This window comes from Convolutriloba macropyga, chromosome 12 (assembly GCF_964194025.1).
Source record: "Convolutriloba macropyga chromosome 12, txConMacr16.3, whole genome shotgun sequence".
NCBI lineage: Eukaryota > Metazoa > Xenacoelomorpha > Acoela > Convolutidae > Convolutriloba > Convolutriloba macropyga.
Genome location: NC_134479.1, coordinates 46,351,984 through 46,372,774, shown reverse-complemented (window position 1 = coordinate 46,372,774; position 20,791 = coordinate 46,351,984). Strand labels below are relative to the sequence as shown.

Sequence of the window (20,791 nt, the reverse complement as noted above, 5' to 3'; positions counted from 1 at the left end):
AAAAATAAATGGACAGATCAAAATTGTGACCAAGGAAGGTCTCGGAAGCAAAAAAATTAATGGTGTTTAGAGTAGGGGCTACCCTTTGAAATGCAAGTAAACCACAGGATTTGAAAAATTGATAATGAGGGTGAAAAAACCAGTGATTACAGCCCGTAGCTAGTGTGCCGCCAGAATTATACTTATTTCGAAGCATAATTAGGGTAAAGACAATTTTGAAAAATGTGTGGGGTTTTTGTAGTTTGATTTAGCAGATTTCGCGATGCGGTTTTCTATGTTGCTTTTTAGACTGGAAATCGCAGCGTGAAATTTTACTTTTGAATGAAAGTTTGATTATTATTCTCAAGTGGATATTGCGGCGCAGTTGACGATGACTAATTCTAGTTAGGAAAATTCGGCGCAATTGATAAGTTTAAATTACCAACTAAACCATAGCGATCAAACTTAAGGAATGAAACTGTCTACAATAAATTAACAAGAAGCAGAATATGATTTTAAAGTGATCGTGCATCAGAGCAACTCAAAAGAAAACTAAAGATTTGTTTATGAGATGAATAGACAATTCCTTCAAAATATCCTGTTAGGAATACGGATCACCAGAGAAGGCACTGAAACCTATATTAAACTGAACTGAAAACTGCACTAAAATTTATGGAACTAAGGACATGTCATATAGGAAGGAATGTTATGACCGTGTGATATTTCCCCGTCTTTGAAGTTTTTTGAGAATTTTAAAAACAAATAAATTAAAATCAGAAAATTAATACATATTCCTCTGTAATATAATAAAAAAAATACTATGTAGTAAATATTCCTTATGGAATTCTAGTTTTCAACGGTCTGTAAGATAACATTGCTTTCATCAATATTTTCGGTCATTTCTCATGCCTCTAGAACGGTGAGTTCTCTCTCACGAGCCAAATTGGGGCTGTGGTTGCATATCCACCTTTTGTTTGGATTTCATGAAGAGCAATTCAACAATTGGCACTTTTTTCTATAGAGACTTAGAAAATCTTTGATAGCTCATTTTGTGATAGCCGACTAATAAAAAAAATTAAAGAAAAAGTCGAACTTCATATAAAGTTCGTCTTTTTCTGTAATTGTTTATTAGTCCACTTTAAATTACACTCTAGAAATAAAAAGGATGTAAAAGTGGAAAAGTAATTGATTCTTTTCATAAGGGTGGAAAGAAAGGTGTAATCTTTTATCATTCCACCCTTAATTACACTCTTTCTAAGAGTGTAAAAAGAGTGTACAAAAGAGTGTAACAACAGTGTAATTTTTTAAAATTCCACCCTTACACTCTTTTCTCTGGTAAATAAGAGTGGAAAACGGATTACACCCTAATCCCCGCTAATTAGGGGTGAAATAGGGGTGAAACCTCCTCCCGGGTCCCCAAAAATCTTGGTGTGATATCCATAATAGGATCGTTGTGGCCTTCCGTGTTCTGTATATCAACCGTTAGTGCCTGCACTGCTTCTATAGCTTTTCTTTGTCTTTTGCCGCGACCTGTCGTTGATGATACATCAGAATCAGAGATTTCACTTGCTGTTTTGGCTAACCTTCTAGGTGATCGGAGAATAGGTGTCAACTGCTGCGCAGATTCTACATTTATAGATGGGTGCGGAGTTTGCGTCGCATTTGGTTCATTAGCCACGCAATTTATGTCCGGTCTGTTTGTGAATTGCCCATATTTTGTCGAGTTTATTATTTCGGACAGCCCCAACTTCATATATCTGGCTGCATTATTAGTCGTAGAAATAATGCAGCCAGAGTAGCGTGTTGACAATACAATAAATTCGTTGCTAATTCTTTTCGTCCGTGTTGTTTTCTTATAGCCCTGTATCTTTCTCTTCAAATTCAGATAGTGATTTTCAGTTTTCAGCTCCAGGGTTTCCAGCTTTATTGGATTCCTTGATGATGCTAGTTGCGAGCTTATTTTTTCAACGTTACAGCGCAAGACCGTTGTAAAGCCCATCCCGCTTTTTCTTTGGAGTTTTTAGTTGCAATATGTTTTCTGGCAATCATCACTTGTTCGCTTCTCTCTGATATTGGGACAGAACTTGGATTATTCTCGGACCGCAATAGTCGCGGCTCTTCGCTCTTCATTTTTGCTTGCTTCTAGATTGCACTGTTAGTCGTCGGTTGCACTGTTTGTGCTTCTCGGTTGAACTGTTTCTGCATTCTTCTCGGTTGATTGTGTTCTCGTATAAATAATGGTTTATTTTTTCTCGTAATTCAGATTTTTTACTGTCTGGTTTTGTTACTACAATTGAAATTGAATGCTACATGATCTACAAAATTGTGCTTCCAATGGTGTTACATTTGAAATGTTTTTTTTTTAACTCATTTATGTTTTACGGCGTGAAATGCGTAATGAAGACGGGCTTTCAAATAAAGACTGTTGTCTTTTGATCGTTTAAATAAGTTTTTCGACCCGTCCATAGCCCTGTCATCATTAGTGTGAGCATAAATGGCCTTTATTTCAAATTTTATTGAATGTGTTATGTTGCAAAGTGCTAAAAGAAGAGAAAAAACTAAAAATTCGAAAATCACAATGCACATATTGGCCTACAAACAAAACATCAGTTACGACATGAAATCAAGAGTCACAGTAATTTTCGAATAACAAATAAGTGCGTGGTACTGCTCAATGATGAGAGAAAACTTAAAGTTTACGAAAAGAGCAACAAAATCTGAAAAGTATTTTTTAAAAAAATTGAAAATGAATATTATAATAAACTTTGAGAATGTTCGCTATAAATTGACTGCACTGAGTAACAACGTTTATTCAATCATCAAATCGAAGTTTTTGAGAACTCTAAGCATCTTACGACAACATAAAGCATAAATAACTTGCAAAAACAGCATATTCAAAAAAATGAGAGAGAAAAGTGTCGAAGCGATTAAAAAACAAACTTTTCTTTGAAAACGATTCTATTTTCTATTAATTGTCACAACAAGGGGATTCTTCTTTTTTTAACAAATTGACTTCACGAAATCAACAAAATGAACGAATATATTCAAACCCGAAATTTTCAAGAACACCCGTTGTATCAACACCATTAAATACAATAGCTTTTATCGGAAGTCATTAAATACATTAAGTTATAACTCGGTCGGAGAAAAATGATGTTTTTCATTCATAAATCATCATTAAGACTTTATAATAAACCTTATGACTGTGAAAACATTAACAGAAACAGGCCTAAACCAAAAATTCGCCAGAAAAGTGCGAGAAGAAAGTGTCGAAGCCATTTGAACCATAGAACACTTTGTCTATGATCCAATGGATGTCTCCTCTAAGCCATTGGCAAATATTAGGATTATTTAATAAGATTTCCAAATAATCAAAAAAATCTTTAAAAACCGAAAAAAGAATATGAAAACTCGTAGCATCGAAGTCATAAAACAATAGTTAGGAGAAAAAACCGCTAACCAGATTGAATTTTGTAGCAATGGAAAGGAAAAGGACCTTGTCATCAGTGATGTTGACGGACAGTTCGCAAAAAGAATTTTCAGATCGGTTAATGTTCAAAGAATTCTTCAAAGTTTTGCCAGCCATTAGCTGTCAACTCAAAGTACCAGGTCGGTTCACTTAGTGATCCTTGGGAAGCCTATTACACTTTTAGTCAAAGAATTTTTGCCGTAGAACAACAAAAAATAGTAAATTTTCAATATGAAAATCAAAATTTCAATAAAAATTACGAAAATCAGTGTCGAAGCCCAAAAAACACGAGCCATTCCTAGAAAACAAGTTTTTTGCCATTGGCCGCATTTGATTGTAACGGAGGTTTATCACTAACGGAACCTTAACATTTTTATAGTAAATCCCCCCATCAGATCAGAAGTATCTTCTCTATCGCCTTTCGTCTATCCTCTTCTAAAAAACCTTTTTAATTTCGAATTCTACGCTGGACGAGCTTTTCTCACCTTTTTCTACGATCGGCCTAAATTGGCTGATCAAAAAACCCATTTGAGTATATAGTCCCTCCCACACACACGTGCACACACACACACACACACACACACACACACACACACACACACAAGTTAGGTCGGAGTTGAAAAGATTGATACAAGAAGGTCACCAAATGAGATTAAATTAAGAGTATAAAAAAACTTATTACGTTTAGGGTTAGCCAAACTTACAAGCTACTAGTTTAACCTAAATAAAAAACTTTGAATTTCGACGTTAGTTTGTGTCTCCAATTAATGCGAAACAAATTTTGGCTCTCTTTCTCCTAATTCTCTTGCGCAAATGTTTATGCATATGGGCATGTTCAAACGTTTTGAACATCAAACTCAAAAAATATCTCCACAACCTCTCTGTCGGCTAATTAAAACGTCGGTCTGTGGATGAACTAATTTCTCTTCTTTAGTGTTTCTGTTTTGGAGAGAGCTTTTCGAGCCTAGTTTTTTTAGCTAGTGCTCTGCTCAATTCTCCTATAGTTGTTTGTTTGTAACTCCGCCGTAGCCGGTCCCCAGCCCGGTTGAGAAAAGGAGGAGGGGAACACACCCAGAACATACTGGAAAATCTCAAAAAGTTGATTTTTTCAATCAACTTGAGATAATTTTCCGACAGTACTTTATAAAAAAGATGTAAAAAAGTGTATGGTGCAGACGTTAGCTCGCCTATGATAAAGTTTCTAGCTCGTCTGTGGGGCTGAAGGTGGCTCGTCTATGTTGCAGAAGTGGTGCGTCTATGGGACAGTTTTTGGCTCGTCTATGTTGCAGAGTTGGTGCGTCTATGGGGCAGTTTTTGGCTCGTCTATGGGGCAGACTTTGGCTCGACCGTAAGTACTTAGTGCGTTTATGTTGCTCGTTCAAAAAAATTCCTCGCTTGTGTATGTTTGAACGCACCATACCCCCTGTGTGCGTTCAAAAACGGTCTGCGTCATAAACGAGCACAAACGATAACCTCGACCTGGGTATAGTCTATTTATAGCTGCATATTCAAGGTATGAACTATACTTCAACCGTGTTTTACTTTTGCCGTCGTCTATTTATAGTAACTATGTCATATAGTACGTAAAAGCTCTTATTTGAATTGCATATATTGCTCTTACTAGCATGGCATTAAATCAAATGGTGCAAATTCCTGAATGAACGAACAGCGACCTATCAATGTGGTTATTGCTGGGCGAGCATGTGTCGGCAAAACATCTCTTCTCAAGCGCTACAGAGAAGGTATCAATTTCTCAGATCAACTTTCCAACCGTTCTCTCGAAAAAATTTTGGCACCTCTAATTAAGATAACCCGGGGCTATATTGGATGCAGACTCTACAGAAACTAGCAGGCCTCGAGGAAATTTTTGACTTCTATAAACTTGAAAATGAAAGCGAAGCAAAAACGAGCGTAACCCAGGATGAGGTGCACGACCCTAGCCAGCCCTGATCACACTGACTTGGGGGAGGGGGGGGGGGGTAAAGCGCGATCACCCGACAGAGTCTGGCATCACCGTCTACGGTCTGGATAGTCTGCTCATCAGGACCCATCCAGAGTCTGCACGGTCAGATCAGGGCACTACTTACGGTCTGGACAGTCTGATCAGATACCCGCCCAGAGTCTGGATAGTCTGATCAGATCGTGGTCTAGAGTCTGGATGTCTGGATAATTTTGTGGTATGATCTGGATAGTCTGAACAGAGCTCTTTCCAGAGTCTGTACGGTCTGAACAGGAACCTTTCCAGAGGAAAGTCCGATCAAAACCAAAAAACGGCGGTCCCCGAAAAAAGAAGATAAAAAAGTTAAACCCCGTGGGACTGTTTTTTCAAGAGCACTTCCCAATTTTACTTGATATCAAAAACCCCGCCAAAGACGAAGATTTGACAAATGTTGTTGAGCTGAAGACATTTTTTTGTTTCAAACTAATACTTTTTATTGAAAAACTCATAAACCATATCCATAAAATGCCGTATATAATTCTGAAAAAATATAATACCAATGATCACCGCTACTTCAACAGATAAAAGCGTCAGTCAGGGTAAGGCCAATTGGCGACCAAAGTGGGACTGGCGCCCCGAGTGCGCGACTCAAGTTGGTCTGGCACCCCTAGTGCGCGACTGAAGTCAGTCTGATACCCCCAGTGCGCGACTCAAGTCGGTCTGACACCCTCAGTGCGCGACTCAAGCCTGCCAGATCAGAGCCACTTTTGGTCTGGATAGTCTGTTCAGAGCTGGCTCGGGTCGCGCACCTCATCCTGGGAATTTTCAAAAATGAGTTTTTTTTTGGTCTAGCTTAGTCCTGAATTGAGAAAGTGAAGTGGACTTGAAAATTTTCACCCGTGTCACCGAGCATACAACTTTCTTCGATTTCGTACAAGGTCAAATATGATTCTCAGTTATCATACTAGGTCATATATGAGAACTTGGATTTCATACAGGGTTTATATATGATTTCTTTGGTTTCGTATTAGGGTCGTACCAAGAAATCGAGTATGGGCAGTATTAAGTTATTAATGGTTCACTGTATGAAATCAAGAAAGTTCAATCCTGGTGAGAATAAAGTAGGAAAAAGGAACAAAATATCAATTTTTCAGCCATCAACAGTGAAACTATTCTCGTCTCGCAAAATGTTGAGCACATGCAAATTCCCATTTTTTTCCCCTTTTTATATTTTCCAATGTTCCCTCCCTAAGCTTGTGGTCATATAACCACCCCTCCCCCCATCATGGTAATTATAGCAAATTGGGGGGTGGCTATAATGAAAAAGACCCGAGTAAACATTCAGCGATCAGAAACAATGTCAACAGGACGTCCATATTTCTACTTATGAGTAATTTCAGTTCTACAGTTTTTCATCATTGCATTATTTGGACACAAAGCTGACTTATTGCAAAAAGATTTACTTACATAAAATCTCAAATATGTTCTTTTAATACAAGTTGTTACCAGATAACTGCTTTTTTATATTATAGAAAAATCAATGAAACATTGCAAGATATCGTTATTAATAAATGTTTCAAAAAATAGAATCTGAAAAAACGTGATTTGAAATTGCAAAATAAAAGTTGTTAAAAAAATGGAGGGTTAGAAAAAATTAAAAAAATTAAACATTTTAACAGTTTAGGTTACATTGTAAAATGTTATTCTATTGAGCAACTAACAATCACGCGCTTTCTACGGTAAATGAATTAGAATTATATTGAATTAACCAATAAGCGTCGAGCTCAACCGGAACGAAATTGCAAGAAACCTACAAGTTAGCCATTCAATTTGCAAGTTCTTACAAATTTACCATTAGCCCTGCAAGTTCTTACAAGTTATCCATCCAACTTGCAAATTCTTTTAAGTTAACCATCTTTAGCAAGAAACTTGCAATTTCTTACAATTTAATCATCTTTTGCAAGAAACATGCAACTTCTCACAAGTTAACCATTCCGTCCGGACCCCTGATTGCATTTTGCCGAAAAAATTTTCCAGGCTGATTCGAAGAAAATTCTATATGAAAAAATATTTCAGACACAACATTTTTAACCGTTATGCTTATATCAGGATGAATTGTATATCTTAGCTTTAGTTGGGCTTGGAGAAGTCGCTTTTAGAACTAATGTTAAATGGTGAAAAAAGTTAAATTGATAAATTCATTTGAAAGCCTTTTCTTTCAAGAGATTTAAAAAAGTATGAGCATCGCCATCGTATGTCGGCCTCTTTCTGTCGCAAATTTTTGGGAAGGACATCCAAACAAGTTGTGGCGCTGTAAAACGCTCACTGTCTAGAGTTCAGCTACAAAGCAGGACCTTTGAGTTTCATCAGTAAGAAATGACTTTTGAAATTGATATGGCATTTTTGTAACAATTTGCAATACTTTTACCAATCATTTGAACTATTTGTGACTTAAATATTTCTAATAGGTTTGTCCCTTAAAATCGTTAAATTGCTGTGAGTTTTCTTAATAGCTTGCTGTACATATCTTCAAAATTATAGCTAAAACGGTAAGAAAAAATCAAGAAATATTGAAAAAAATGCGCTGATTTTCTGAAACTGTTCGAGCATTGGTTTTATTAGAATCACTCACCTAAAACCTTTATTTTGGAAACATTGAAAAAATGTTGCCATTTTTGTCGAAGATGCATGATGTGTGACATTTTTAGGGGATTTGTTGTTATTATTTTTGTACCCTGAACTTCATTTGGCTAGCATTTCGGAGAAAAGCAAACTTCGAAAATTAAAAGCCTCAAAAAATTTAAGTCAAGTTTTTCAGGCACCAAATTAAGAACGATAGAAATTTGAAAAGCTTTCCTGACTTTTCAAAATTTTTTGAGACTGCTATTATTTGTTCAAACCTCCAGTTTATTCTTTTTTCTCCTAACTTCTTCAAACCAGTTTCTCTCTCTAGTTTCACTCTGATTAAAAATCTAAAAATTACTGAAAAAAACTGTAGTCCTTATCAGACTTTGGAGTTTCTCAGTTATTTGATTGCCTATGTAAAATTGAATCGAATATTTTTCTGATGCGTATGTTTGCATTGTTTGAGTGCATTTTACAGGCATCCGTTACACTTTTGCTTGTACTTGTTTTCAATGCACTCACTTTTCTTTCTATCTTGAAAATAACATTTTAATGTATTGTTTCCCATATTGAAAAACACGCTTTACATCCAGCGTTTTAGAAGCGATAGTTCGAACCGGTAGTATAAATTCGCAGCAAAATTGTTCTGACCCCACTTGTGGGGGGAGGAACTATAAACTCAAATGGTTTTTTTTTGTTCAGTCAATTTTGGCCGATCGATATATTCATCAAAGAGAAATGTGAGTGGTATCATTAAGAAGCTGGTCAAGCGTAGAATTAAAAATTAAAAATATTTCATTGATTTTTATTTTTTCGAAGAATTATCGAGGATTGAAATTTGATGTGAACACTGGATATTTGATTTGTTCACTTTTAGAGTAACTTTTCTTCAAATTAATATACTTTCTATGAAAATAGGATTTCAAATTTAATTTTCACGCCAAAAAATGAACCCATTTTGTGTTCCTAATAAACTAAAAGACTAGTTCTGGTCTCATATAGAAGTTCATTATTAAAAAATTCGAATTTTATTTGATATCTCTTTTTATTAAACTTTTCTACTTTTTTGCTTTTTTAAGTCACCTAGAGACAAGTCATTTTTCTTATCGAGGTTCTTTTACAGTCAAATGAAGCCAAATGAACAATAAAATTGTTTTCAAGAAATTAATCATGTTTTCTTGGCTTCGACTTTGAGTTTTCGTAATTTTAAATATCTAACGTTTGTTTATATTACTTCAATGACACAAGAATTCAAAAATTTTGGAAATTTTGGAAATTTCACTTTAATTGGTTACTTTTGAAATCTTATCACATTATCCAAATATTGATAGCTCTTATTGGTTTATAGAAGACGTTAAATGGTTCATAGATAAAGTTTTCAGAGAAAAGCTTAAGGTTCAAATGGCATTGACTTTTTCTTGGCCTTTTCTTCTGAATTTTTAGTTTTTGCCTGTTTTTTTCCATAGTCATAAGACTTATTGTGATGTCTTATTGGTTACCTATGCATGACAAACATTCCTGTATTCCAATCGAGGCATATATGAGGGGTTTTTTGACTTCGGTTGAAAGCTATTAAATTATATGGATGTAAAGAATTTAAAGATAATTTTTCGAAAAATTTTTTTCAAACATTAACCAATGTAACTTTTTTCGTGGAATTTTAGTCAGTCTCCGTCAAGACCCTATATTCAGGACCCACTTGCTTTCTACTGTAACAAAAATTAAAATGGTTATCGGTTTTATCTTCTAACTATTGGTTGTATGACTCCAATAACAAAAGATTTCAACATTTTTCAAAAAAAATTTTGGATATTTTTTTATTATTGGTTACTTCGGGAATCTTATCACATTATGCAAACATTATACAAAGTATCCAAATATTACTGTGATCCCAATGGCTTAGAGAAGACGTTCAGTGTATCACAGATAAAGTTTTTAGAAAAAAGCTAATGGTTTAATTGGCTTCGACACTTCCTTCTCGCACTTTACTGAATTTTGGTTTTTGCCTGTTTTTGTTGTTGTTTTTCTAGCTATACGACTTAATCATATTAATTCCTGATTATCTATGCATGACAAATATCCTCTTCATCCCATTGGGTTATATCTGAGCGTAGTTATTGGCCTCCTCTGAAAGCTTTTGAGTTTAATGGCTGTTAAGATTTCAAAAACAATTTTTCGAAAATTTTTATTTGAACATTGACCAATCCTAAACTATTTCTCGTGAACTGTTAGTCAGTGTCAGTGCTGACAAGATGTTGTTCTTTTCTACTGCAGCCAAAGTTAATCTGGTCAGCGGTTCTATCTACCTATTAGCCATGAGTTTTCAAAAAAAAATTAAATTTCCGGGTTGTTTTTCTTATTTTTGGATCCTTTTGAAATCTTATCACGCTATCCTATTATTGATATTTCCCATTGGTTTAGAAAGACGTTCAACGGATTCTAGATAAAGTTTTCAGAGAAGATCTTATGATATAAATTGCTTCGACCCTTTCTTCTGGCACTTCTCTAATGAGTTTTTGGATTTTGCTGGACTTTTTTGTTGTTTTCATAGTGAATAACTTGTATGGTCATATTAATGAAATATGAAAGGCAAAGAAATTTTGTGTCTCATCGAGGCATAACTTCGCTTATTTACTGGCTTCCGTTGAAAGCTAATGAATTTAATGGCATTGATACTAAGAGTTTTCTCAAAAATTTCGTGCTTCTAATTTATTTTTTCAAATTCGTTGATTTTTTGAAGCTATATTGATAAGAAAGAGGAATCCCATTGCTTTAAAAAATTAATTAAAAAGGGAAAAGTTTTCGTGAAAAATTCAGTTTTTATGCCTTCGACACTTTTCTCGGTGAATTTTTTTCTTGAATTTGCTGTTTTTTGCCTGTTTTTGTTTTTAGGTAGCCGTAAACTGCTGACAGGTCTCATTAGTTTATGATTGATGATTGAATGAATGATGTTACCCAAAGCAGTCAGTTTATAGGGAATAGTCTTAAAGTTCACGATATACATTTTCAAGTACTTTTCGAACTTTACAGTTTTTGTTGTTTTTTCCGTCAAATTGTACCTTTTTTCATTAATGAGAGGTCCAATCCAGTTTCTTGTATTTCACAAATTAACATATCTACTGATAAGATATGTCACTGATGTGTTGTTTGACGGACAATATGCGTTTTGATAAACGTTTTCTGAATGGTCAATTTTTGTGTTTATTTTTCTCTTCTTTGAGAGCATTCGCGTAATAACAGATCCGAATGGTTTTCAAATGTGGACCAAGTAAACTTATTTAATCTCTCAGCAAAAATCCTTCAACTGAATTAGTAGAAATAACAACTGAATTAAAAATACATAATTTTCAGATAATAGCTATTGATTTTTATGGTAGCAATAGTTTGTGCTTTCGCAAATCATTTGTAATTTTTTGAGTTTTTCTTTGATTCGTTGCTATGGCTTAGTCTAATCAAAGACAGGTCCTTTTGATTTTGTAAGTATTTTTCAGTAATTTATCAGGGATTATTGTGTTAAAAGCTATTGAAGTTTGAGATTTTTGAAATTTCTTGGTTTAAAAAATGTTGATTATTTTTTGAATTTCGCCTCGTTGCTCGTTCTCTTTGTCGAATTGTTACCTAGTCTCATTAAGAGAACTTTTGATCTGCTGTATGGTTAGGAGAAAATAGATTTGAGTAAATTTTTATCTGACTGCTTTTTGACGTTGCTACTAGGTGGTTTTAAATTTAAATATTCAGTTTTTGCCGTGAAATTTTTGTTTTTGCTTATTTTTTTGTTTGTTTTTTTTTGTTTCGTAGTCTTTTTAATGTCAAACCTCGTTGGCGCTGTAATGAGGCATGGCATTATGTAATTCACTTAGTAGATAGGTTGTGTAACGATTGTTTCAAACTCAAACATCTATGTTTTCTATCTCTTCATTTCCTTGACAATTAAGTCGAAAATGTAGATGAGCTCGGGTCGGAACATCATGTGCGAACGCACATTAACGAGCCTCCTTGTTACAATTCATACGTAGAACTGTTTTTAAAATTTATATGCAATAAAACTGGGTCTGATCCGATGGAGAGTGGAATTGCTCTGAGAACGTTTATTACATGATATTTCATAATATTTGTCATGTCTTAAACAATTCAACAGTTTTTGATTACTATTGTCGGTTAATAACAGCGTCTTTTAAATTTTAGTTATGTTCTTTGGTTTCAATTGCAGAGTTGAAAATATAACTAGGCGAGAATTTATACCACCAATATATCCTGATTGAAAATTTACCATGAGCCATAAGTTCTCTAATTTTCATCTTAGATGCCTGAGTTTTTATTAAAATTCCTCAAAATAGTTGCTATGGCCTGTGTTAATTTCCCAAAACGTTGTGTGACTTGCTTGTCTCAGCAAATACCATAAATATAATGAGAACTGATTTGTTTTGGATTGTTACTCCATTAATACGGTCAAAATCAAATTATTATTGCGGATTTAGTTACTTGGTTTAACCTTGTTGGCCAAATTTTGCTCCTTTTTGTCTACTGAGTTTTCAATTGTAGAAATTATCAAACTAATGAGAAGTGCGTGAAAAGCTTGAAAAGCATGAAAAGATTCCAGGAAACAAAACTGTTTCGGTTTAATTTCAGAGATTGAAGTGTAGGGCCAAACTAAATTTTTCCCCTTGGATTTTATTTTGTTTTTTTTTTGTTCCGTTCTTTTTTATAGCAAAAACGCGCATGAAAACGGTGTATTTTTTAACAGTGTGACACTGCCATATCTTTTTATAATGATTTTTAAGCAAAGAACACATTTGGTATGTGAAAAGGGGGATTAAATTTTTTCCAAACATAATACAGTTTTTTTTGATTTCTCAAAAATCTCATTTTTTTTGTTTACAAAATGGTTTTGGAATGGAAAAATTCTCTTAAACGTAAACCAACCGGATAACGGATTTTGCTTGGTTTACATTTTGTTCTAATAGAGTTTTTTGCTTTTCGTTTTATAGTCCAACATGAATCTTCCGGTTTGGAAACGAATACAATCATTTAACAAAGGTCATTAGTCCAAGTTCTGTCAAAGATGAAAAACAAACAGAATGGGCAAACTATGCGCAGGCAATACCATATATGACAAAAAAATTAGAGGACTGTTGCCTTTTCTTGACAAAGATGTTTTTCTTACAGCGCATTGAAACGAAAAAAGTCTCTCAATTACAGAAACGTTCGAAAGCCTACCAAATGCAGTTTTATTATGAATTGATTGCTGTCAATAACGACTCTGAGAACTTTTTTACCACTCAGAGAATAATGAGCGATAGCCGTCTAATTTTGCATATGTTTGTTCAAGGTTCCTTTGACGAGATTTATTCGACAACAATCGGATTGTGTATTGAAACGCAAGAAATACAGAATGGTGAAGAAAGATTCAAAGTGAATTATTGGGACACTGGCGGAGACTATCTCTTTCCATGTCGACTGCCGGTCTTTATCAGAAAGTGTGACGCCGTCATTGTAGGTAAAAATTTACAAAATAAAACCGGGGTGAAATTTCAATCGGTTTTGCTTGATTGAGGTAAGCGATAACTAAGTTTATGTTTAAATCTAAGTTCAAATCTAAGTACATATCTACAAAGCAGCAAGATAAACCTTATGGATTGACTTCAAGTATGGTGCGATCAATTCCAAATAAATGTGCGTTCATCAGATTTTTGTATGATTATCAGACGTTCGTGGGATCATATATCGAGGCCATCGCTTTCAAGCATTCTTGTGCAGAAATGTGCTTTAATCAGTGTTTCGTGCTTTTATGTCTCGATTTTGCTGTCTTCATCAGAATTTCGTCTTCTAAAATTTTCTCGTGTGATGAACAATTACACAATTTTTGTGTGAATCACCAGATGTATAACTCGTTTCCACGTGACTGGTTTCGATGGGAATTTCTGTCTGTCTTATATACACACAATTTGTGTACAACCATTCGGTGAAGAAAGTTTATATACATTAAGAAAGAGTTTGAGTTCTTGTTAAAATTGAGTTTTAGAAATCACTGTATTAAAACACTTCTTCAGCGTCAGGTGGACTCAGCCATTTCAAGTGCCGTGAAGGACTTCTACTGGTTGATATCGACATTGTACTTGAATTGGTCGTTTGACCTCTTGGCTAGCCTCGTACAGTATGAGGGACGAGTTTCAATTGCTTCAGCTAAGTAATCTCTTATAATAACTGATCAATACTAAACAAACAGAAAAAAAAACAGAATAAAAAAATTTGCAAGTTAAAATTTAAAAACAAAGAAAGAATCAATGTTCTTTGGTGGGGCTCGAACCACCTTCTGCGCATCTGCTGATCGGTTAGCGCACTGGACCAAACCATCGTGCTTCAGTTCACTGTAACTTTTCTTAGAATTCATCCAAAAAGAATATGTCTTCTGGTTCAAATCAAGTCGTAAAATCTCATCACTTTAAAGATGAAGAATTTCGTTGTTGTTATTGAAAAAGAAAAAGAATTCGTTTAAATTCAAGATAAAAGGATTGAGATCTAAAACAAATGTGTTTTCAACTTCAATTAAAAGAAGTACTGATGTGATAAAAAAAGTGCTACGCTGACCTAAACCGTAAAACCACTAAAGCCAAACTGCGCGCAGCACAAAACTTTAATATTAGACTTTTCTGTTGCTTAGATAAATCAGTGGAGTGTTGAGTAAAAAAGAATAAAATGGATGAAAATTGTATCTGGTCCCGAATTGACTAAGCGAGCGGCTGGCCATATACTCGTAACATGTCTGATATGTTTAAGAGACACATGTGTCAGAAATATAAAATGAAGGAAAACATTCGCAAGTTAGTACTTCGCGTCTTCGAACTGCTGTCAATTCGACTTTTCAATTTCGTTTTCTCGTATTTCACCGCTGCGCCATTTTGCTCTGCTGTAACACGTAAAGTAAATCTTTTTGAGCTAGCTGTAGGTAACTGACGCTTTAATCGAGGTAGAGCATAAATCAAATAGCAAGAGAGTTGAACTCGACTCGTAGTTGTTGGTACAGAGTTCTTCCAGTTCGCCGCCCTTACAACCGCGCTGCTGGCTAATAATTTGCTGTTTTTTCGTTTGCTATTTCGTATGTTTGTTTTTTTTCTCTGCCCAGATTTCAAAATATAGTTGCACCTCCTTTTTTCCTGGTTTTGTCTTCGCATTTTTGTTAATTGTTTTCCCAAGTTGTCCATTGACTTCAGTCCGATTACCGATCTTTGCTGGAAAACGATTAAGGATCTTGAAACTAGGGATACGCTGGGACTCGATCCTTGTTCTGTCATTCGACAGTGTTCTACGCCGAACGTCCATAGTGCGCCAGTTAATCATCATTTTTTTAATGTTGAAGGTGGTCGAGGGTATTTTTGCAAGTGTTTAGCTGGCACTACCGTTTTTTGTGTATTAGATCTATTACAGATTGTATATTGTTTTTTATTGCCTGACTAATATAACCATTGGCTAGTTTAATCTGAAGTTCTTTAATTATGCGCATGTTTGCCTCTTCATGGATCTTTTGGACCCTGTAATATCCTGGTTTTCGTAGGCAAATCCTAAGGGCTCTATTTTGGACGTTCTGTATTTTATTAATGATTGCTTGGGATTGGTCCATCCGGCAGGCATTAGAATACAAAAAAGTGGTTGGATCCAAGTTTTATATACCAAAAGGAGACTTTCTTCGTTAATGTTTAGATTGCTAAGTCTCCACAGTTGAAATGACCTGCTGTTTGCTTTCTTTACTAAACTACTGCAGTGATCGTTCCATCTGAGATGAGGAGTGAGGGTGATACCCAGAAAATTTAGTGATATTGTTTTTCCAATTGGTACGCCTTTTATTTTTAGGTTGAGTTCAGACTCTTTCTTTGATGGGTTTTTGAAGATCATGTACTGGGTTTTATTTGGATTTATTTTAATTTTCAAGAAGTCACACCAGTCTATGAGGCTCTTCAATGATGATTGCAGATTGTTTTGAATTAATTGTGTTGAGCAAGATCTGTAGTACAAAACAAAATTGTCAGCGAACTGTGACATCTGTGCCTTCAGTTCTGGAAATCGGCTAACGTATATAAGAAACAGAATGGGAGCAATTACGCTGCCTTGGGGCACTCCGGCTGTCGGGCAAAAGCTGGAACTTACGGTTGAATTTATCTTTACGTATACATTCCTTTGTGACAAGAATGAATTTATCCTCTCAAAAATTGGGATCTTTAGCTCAATTGAATATAATTTGTGGATCAACCCTAGACGCCATACAGCATCAAACGCTTTTTCAACATCCAAGCACACTAAACCAACCATTTCCGACCACTGAAAAGCTTCACTAACGTGCTGAGTGAGTTTGATAAGGTTGTCTGTGGTACATCGAGTTTCCTCTATGCGCTCTGAAATTCGCCAAAAACATTTAGATTTTCGCAGTGTTCTAAGTCAATGTTTTTCAAAACAGTTTCGCACACTTTGGCGAGGCAATTTGTAAGACTAATGGGTTGATAATTTTCAGCCTTTGAGCAGTCTTTGTCTTGCTTTGGTATCATTCTTATCTGCGTTTCCTTCCAATTTACTGGAACATACGAGTTGTTAATTGTGCTAGAAATCAGAAGGCAGGCTAGGGCTTTAACGTTTCTTGGTAACTCTCTGAGTAGTTTTTAGCAGATTTTATCAGGACATGGGCATGATTTTCTCGATTCTCTCAAAATTTCATCAATTTCCTTTGTTGTGATCACAACACAAAGCTGCTCGGTGTCTACAACTGTGCCTAGAACCACTTTAGTTTGATTTTCAATTTTCTCGCAGTGTTCAGCAGTTCCTGATGCAACTGGTGTGTGATGTTTCATGGTATCTTTTAGCAATTGTTTGAACAGCTCGCTTTTTTCCTGATCGGTGACTGCCTGCGACTCTTTGTAGTTTAAATTGGGATGGTCTCCAGTTCACTGTTTTGACTCGTGATTATTTGTTAGTGCTTTCATTGCTCTCCAAAAACCTTTGCTGCCATTATCGGTGGCACGTTCCAAAATTTTTGCTCTTTTTCTTTCTTCTGATTGCCTAATTGATCGTTTGATTTCTTTTTGTAGATAATTTATCTCGGTTCTCAGAGACCTAAAATCTTCGCCGAAAGCATTTTTGAGCTGTCTTCGCTTCCTTTTTTTTCAATTTTGTCAATTTTCGTGTCTCAATACTGTAAGGGAACTTGTTTTTGATGAGATAGGAATCTTCCAACGATTTATGTTTTAATTCAACCAGGCTACTGTTAAATTGATTTAGATCATCCTTTCCCGGATACTGCGCAGGCCAAAGAATCGATGATCTATAAGATTTTCTTGTGTTTTCTTTGAATATTCTGAGGTCAATTTTAGATTTCAAATCAAACATTTTGCTTATTTTGAGGTTCAACGTTGTAATTATGGTTCTCTGGTCACTATCTAGATCCTCTGAGACTTCAAATTGTTAGAATTCGTAAAAACTGTACTATCGCAAAAGTTCAAGTCGAGCATATTCCTGCTTTTTCCGTCAACCGATTGGTATGTGTACTGACCGTTGTTTAGCAATTTAAAATGGCCTTTTTCAATTAGATTTCAAAGCTTCTCGCCGTTTTCGGAATCATAGGAGCAGTTTAGTTCTTGGTGGGGAGAGTTGAAGTCACCACATACAAAAACATTTGACATTCTTTTTGAGAATACTTTTTCCAGTGAAAGTGCTTTTCCAGGTGAATTGTAAACAGATACTATCCAAAAGTCCCCGAAAAGCAATAGCGTGATGCATATTTTCAGTATTTCTAAGGTTTTCCATCGGTAATCGTTCTCTTTTTCAACTGGTTCTACTCGCTTTATGACAATGTTGATCTTTATTAAGATAACAGAATCATGGTGACCTTTGGCTTAAGTTTCTGTTGTAGCAATAAAATTACTGAGAGGGGTTGTCTTCTGCCATTTTTTCACTTCATTTACGCAAATTATGTCTGTGTCTTTTTCAGCCGAAAATAAAATCAGATTATTTTATTATGTTGTTTAGACCTCGACAGTTCCATTGCAAATTTTTTAGCTTATCCATTTTGGGTAAAGTTTTGGCTGTTTGCTAGGTTGTTAAGCGGCATTGTATTAACAGAGGTGTTATTTGCACTCTTAATGCTCTCGTGTATTCTTTGACCATCAATTTTTTCATTGAAGATGCGTGAGGCGCTGTTAGAGACAATGTTTATTATATCACTGTCGGACATGGTATTGAAAGCTCTTCGTATTTTACTCAGGACTTCGGCTACTAAAACAGCTTGTACTTGCTCGGCTTGTTATTCGTGTAACTTTGCTGACATTCATTGCGTTGTTGTTTAGGAGCTCAGCTTTTATCTCATCTTCACTAATGCTGTGATGCACATTTACAATTACGAAGCTTGGTTTGGTTTTTGGCTTTGGAAGTGTGTTTCTGACTTTCACAGTAGCATTTGGAAAGGCTTGAGTTAGGTTTACGGTCAGCATTAGGCATTCTCTAGAAGCGAGGTCCTCAGCTTGGATAAAAAAATCGGTATTGTTCTTCAACTCTCTTATATGCTTTCTTTTGACCACTGGAAAGTTTGATCTGATTGCTCTTGCAAACTGTATTTGTGATGGCCTTGGATCAATAGAAACAACAAATGGTCTAGCGTTGGTGATTCGAATATGTGCTTATTTTCTGAACCTTTTTCTTTTACTTTGCACTTCATTAAAATCGCTTTCATTTTGTGTTGTTTCGTCGGCTGACATTCTGGCTTCAGACTAAAGCCTTTCAATTTGGCTCATTTTAAAACTCAGCCTCAAGGAGGCTCTGACTTCTCGAAAAATTCTCTAAAATAATTTTGAAGATGAGGGATAAAGATGAGGACTTTTGAAGATGAGGACTTTTGAGCTTAAGACTTTTGAAGGTGAGAGTAAACCTGGAAGAAAAAGTAAAAGAAAAGTCGGGATTAAGAAGAAAAGTCAGAATTTTATATCTTAAGCAAGTTTTAGTGAAAAAACTCTTCTAGTGAAAAAGTTTAGGAACTTCAACAGGATTGCCTCAGTATCAAGGGTTACTAGCTGTTAGCGTTCATTCTCCTTGTACCGGTAATAACCTGAGGAAGTGTAAGAAAGTAACTTGAATTAGGCATATCATTACAACAATTAGGCTATGGGAGTTTCTGTCTGGAAGTTTTTATAAATGTTTGGATGAAAACTCTCTAAGTTCATCCATTGAGTCAGAAATTTGAACTAAGGACTATGGTAAATGAAATTTTTTTCTCAACAGTTAGGTTTCGTTTTCATTAGCAATATTTTCAGAATTGGCTTTTCCTTAGATGATTTTAATACTGCAAACACCAGTTTTTATGAAATGAATATATTATAGCAAAATTAAGAGATTTATTCATAATTAAAATTTTTCTCTGATCAGACTATTTTGAGCGCACTTGAGTCTGATCATAGTCTGATTAGGGTCTGGGTAATGGTCAGAAATTGAGTCTGGACCATGATCTGAAGATGGTCTGATCATAGTCTGTTTATAGTCTGGATAATGGTCTGAAATTGGGTCTGATCGAAAGCGCACTATAGTCGGGACAGTGATCTGGGTTCGGTCTGATCAGAGGACATTTTGGTCTGGACAGTCTGATCAGAGATCATTTTGGTCTGGATGGTCTGATCAGAGGTAACGTCGGTCTGGAAAGTCTGATCAGAGGTCATTTCAGTCTGCATAGTCTGATCATAGCTCAATTTAATTGGGTCTGGACCTAAACCTGGGAAAGAATATGAACAAAAATTTTTACGAACACTCAGTCTGGTTTAAATCTGGAAAACATAGTTGTGATCTCTAGTCTCTAGTGTATCAATTAATGCTGTTTTCCATGAACAGACATAGGTTGAAGTAAGGGAAAAAGCAGTTGGATAAAAAACATCACATGGAGAGAGAGCGCAAGATAACAAAAATACCCAAAAATTCTCTTGCTTCGTCATCATTTGTGATTTCAAGAATAAACTCTTTAAAAAGTTGCCACCGTTCTTTAGGAAATATAGGCTACCGATGAGCATAAATGATGTGTTACATATACATATAACAATTGCACCCAAAATCAACTGTTAACATGCACGTTCAGAACCATAATTGTCATTTTTTAATTTTCCTCATTATATTTCAGTCAACGCTGCCGATAACTGCTGTTCATTATCTCAAATTGACGAATGGAAATGCGTTCTGCAAGAGAACATAAAAGACCCACAAACAGTCCTCGTGTTTGTCGTGACCAAATGTGACGTCAAACGATTAACCGATTCGCAATTGACAAAATTAGCAACTATTGGCGGATTCAATCTTTGGTTTCAAACGTCGGCGAAGTCTGGTGAAAACGTCAACCTTGTTTTTGAAGAAACCATAGACGCGGTAATTGCAAATCGGAAAAAGCAACAAATTGATATGGGTGAACAGAAAAGGAGAAAATTTGAATGCTGTTGTTTGCTATGACTGTCAATTTTTGAAACGTTTCCGAGTATCAAACTGTTGTTTTCTTACTATACTCCTTCAAAGTACTCTAACTCGTGGAAAGATTATTATACGAACACGCTCTTTTTACGGCCTTAAGTTCATATCATTCAAAAAATGATCTTCTCTTTAAAGTACAGGTGAAAATTGATATTTTGTCCACACTTTCCTGTGTTAATAAGATTTTCTGACGTTTTTTGATGTTTGCAGACTATGTTAGCTTGAACTCGCGACGTCCCACATCTGTTTTCATATTGGGTATGAACATACCTTCTTTCTGTCTGACACCTCAGTTGAAA

At 35.3% G+C, this 20,791-nt stretch overlaps 1 protein-coding gene across 1 annotated transcript; it reads left to right on the top strand.

Moving 5' to 3' along the window:
* The first annotated feature begins 5,039 nt into the window (after positions 1 to 5,039).
* LOC142350610 (ras-related protein Rab-7L1-like) lies at positions 5,040 to 20,569 on the top strand. The gene is made up of 3 exons (XM_075402500.1): positions 5,040 to 5,190; positions 13,342 to 13,509; positions 20,152 to 20,569. Exons 1-3 carry the CDS (start codon positions 5,106 to 5,108, stop codon positions 20,472 to 20,474), a joined length of 576 nt encoding a protein of 191 aa, XP_075258615.1. The 5' UTR covers positions 5,040 to 5,105; the 3' UTR covers positions 20,475 to 20,569.
* The last annotated feature ends 222 nt before the right edge of the window (positions 20,570 to 20,791 follow it).

Excerpts from the sequence above, each read along its gene's own strand:
- LOC142350610 (XM_075402500.1), top strand. The coding sequence starts at position 5,106 with ATGAACGAACAGCGACCTATCAATGTGGTTATTGCTGGGCGAGCATGT. Across the intron at positions 5,191-13,341 it reads TCTCAAGCGCTACAGAGAAG|GTTCCTTTGACGAGATTTAT; the intron begins GTATCAATTTCT and ends TGTTTGTTCAAG. Across the intron at positions 13,510-20,151 it reads GTGTGACGCCGTCATTGTAG|TCAACGCTGCCGATAACTGC; the intron begins GTAAAAATTTAC and ends ATTATATTTCAG.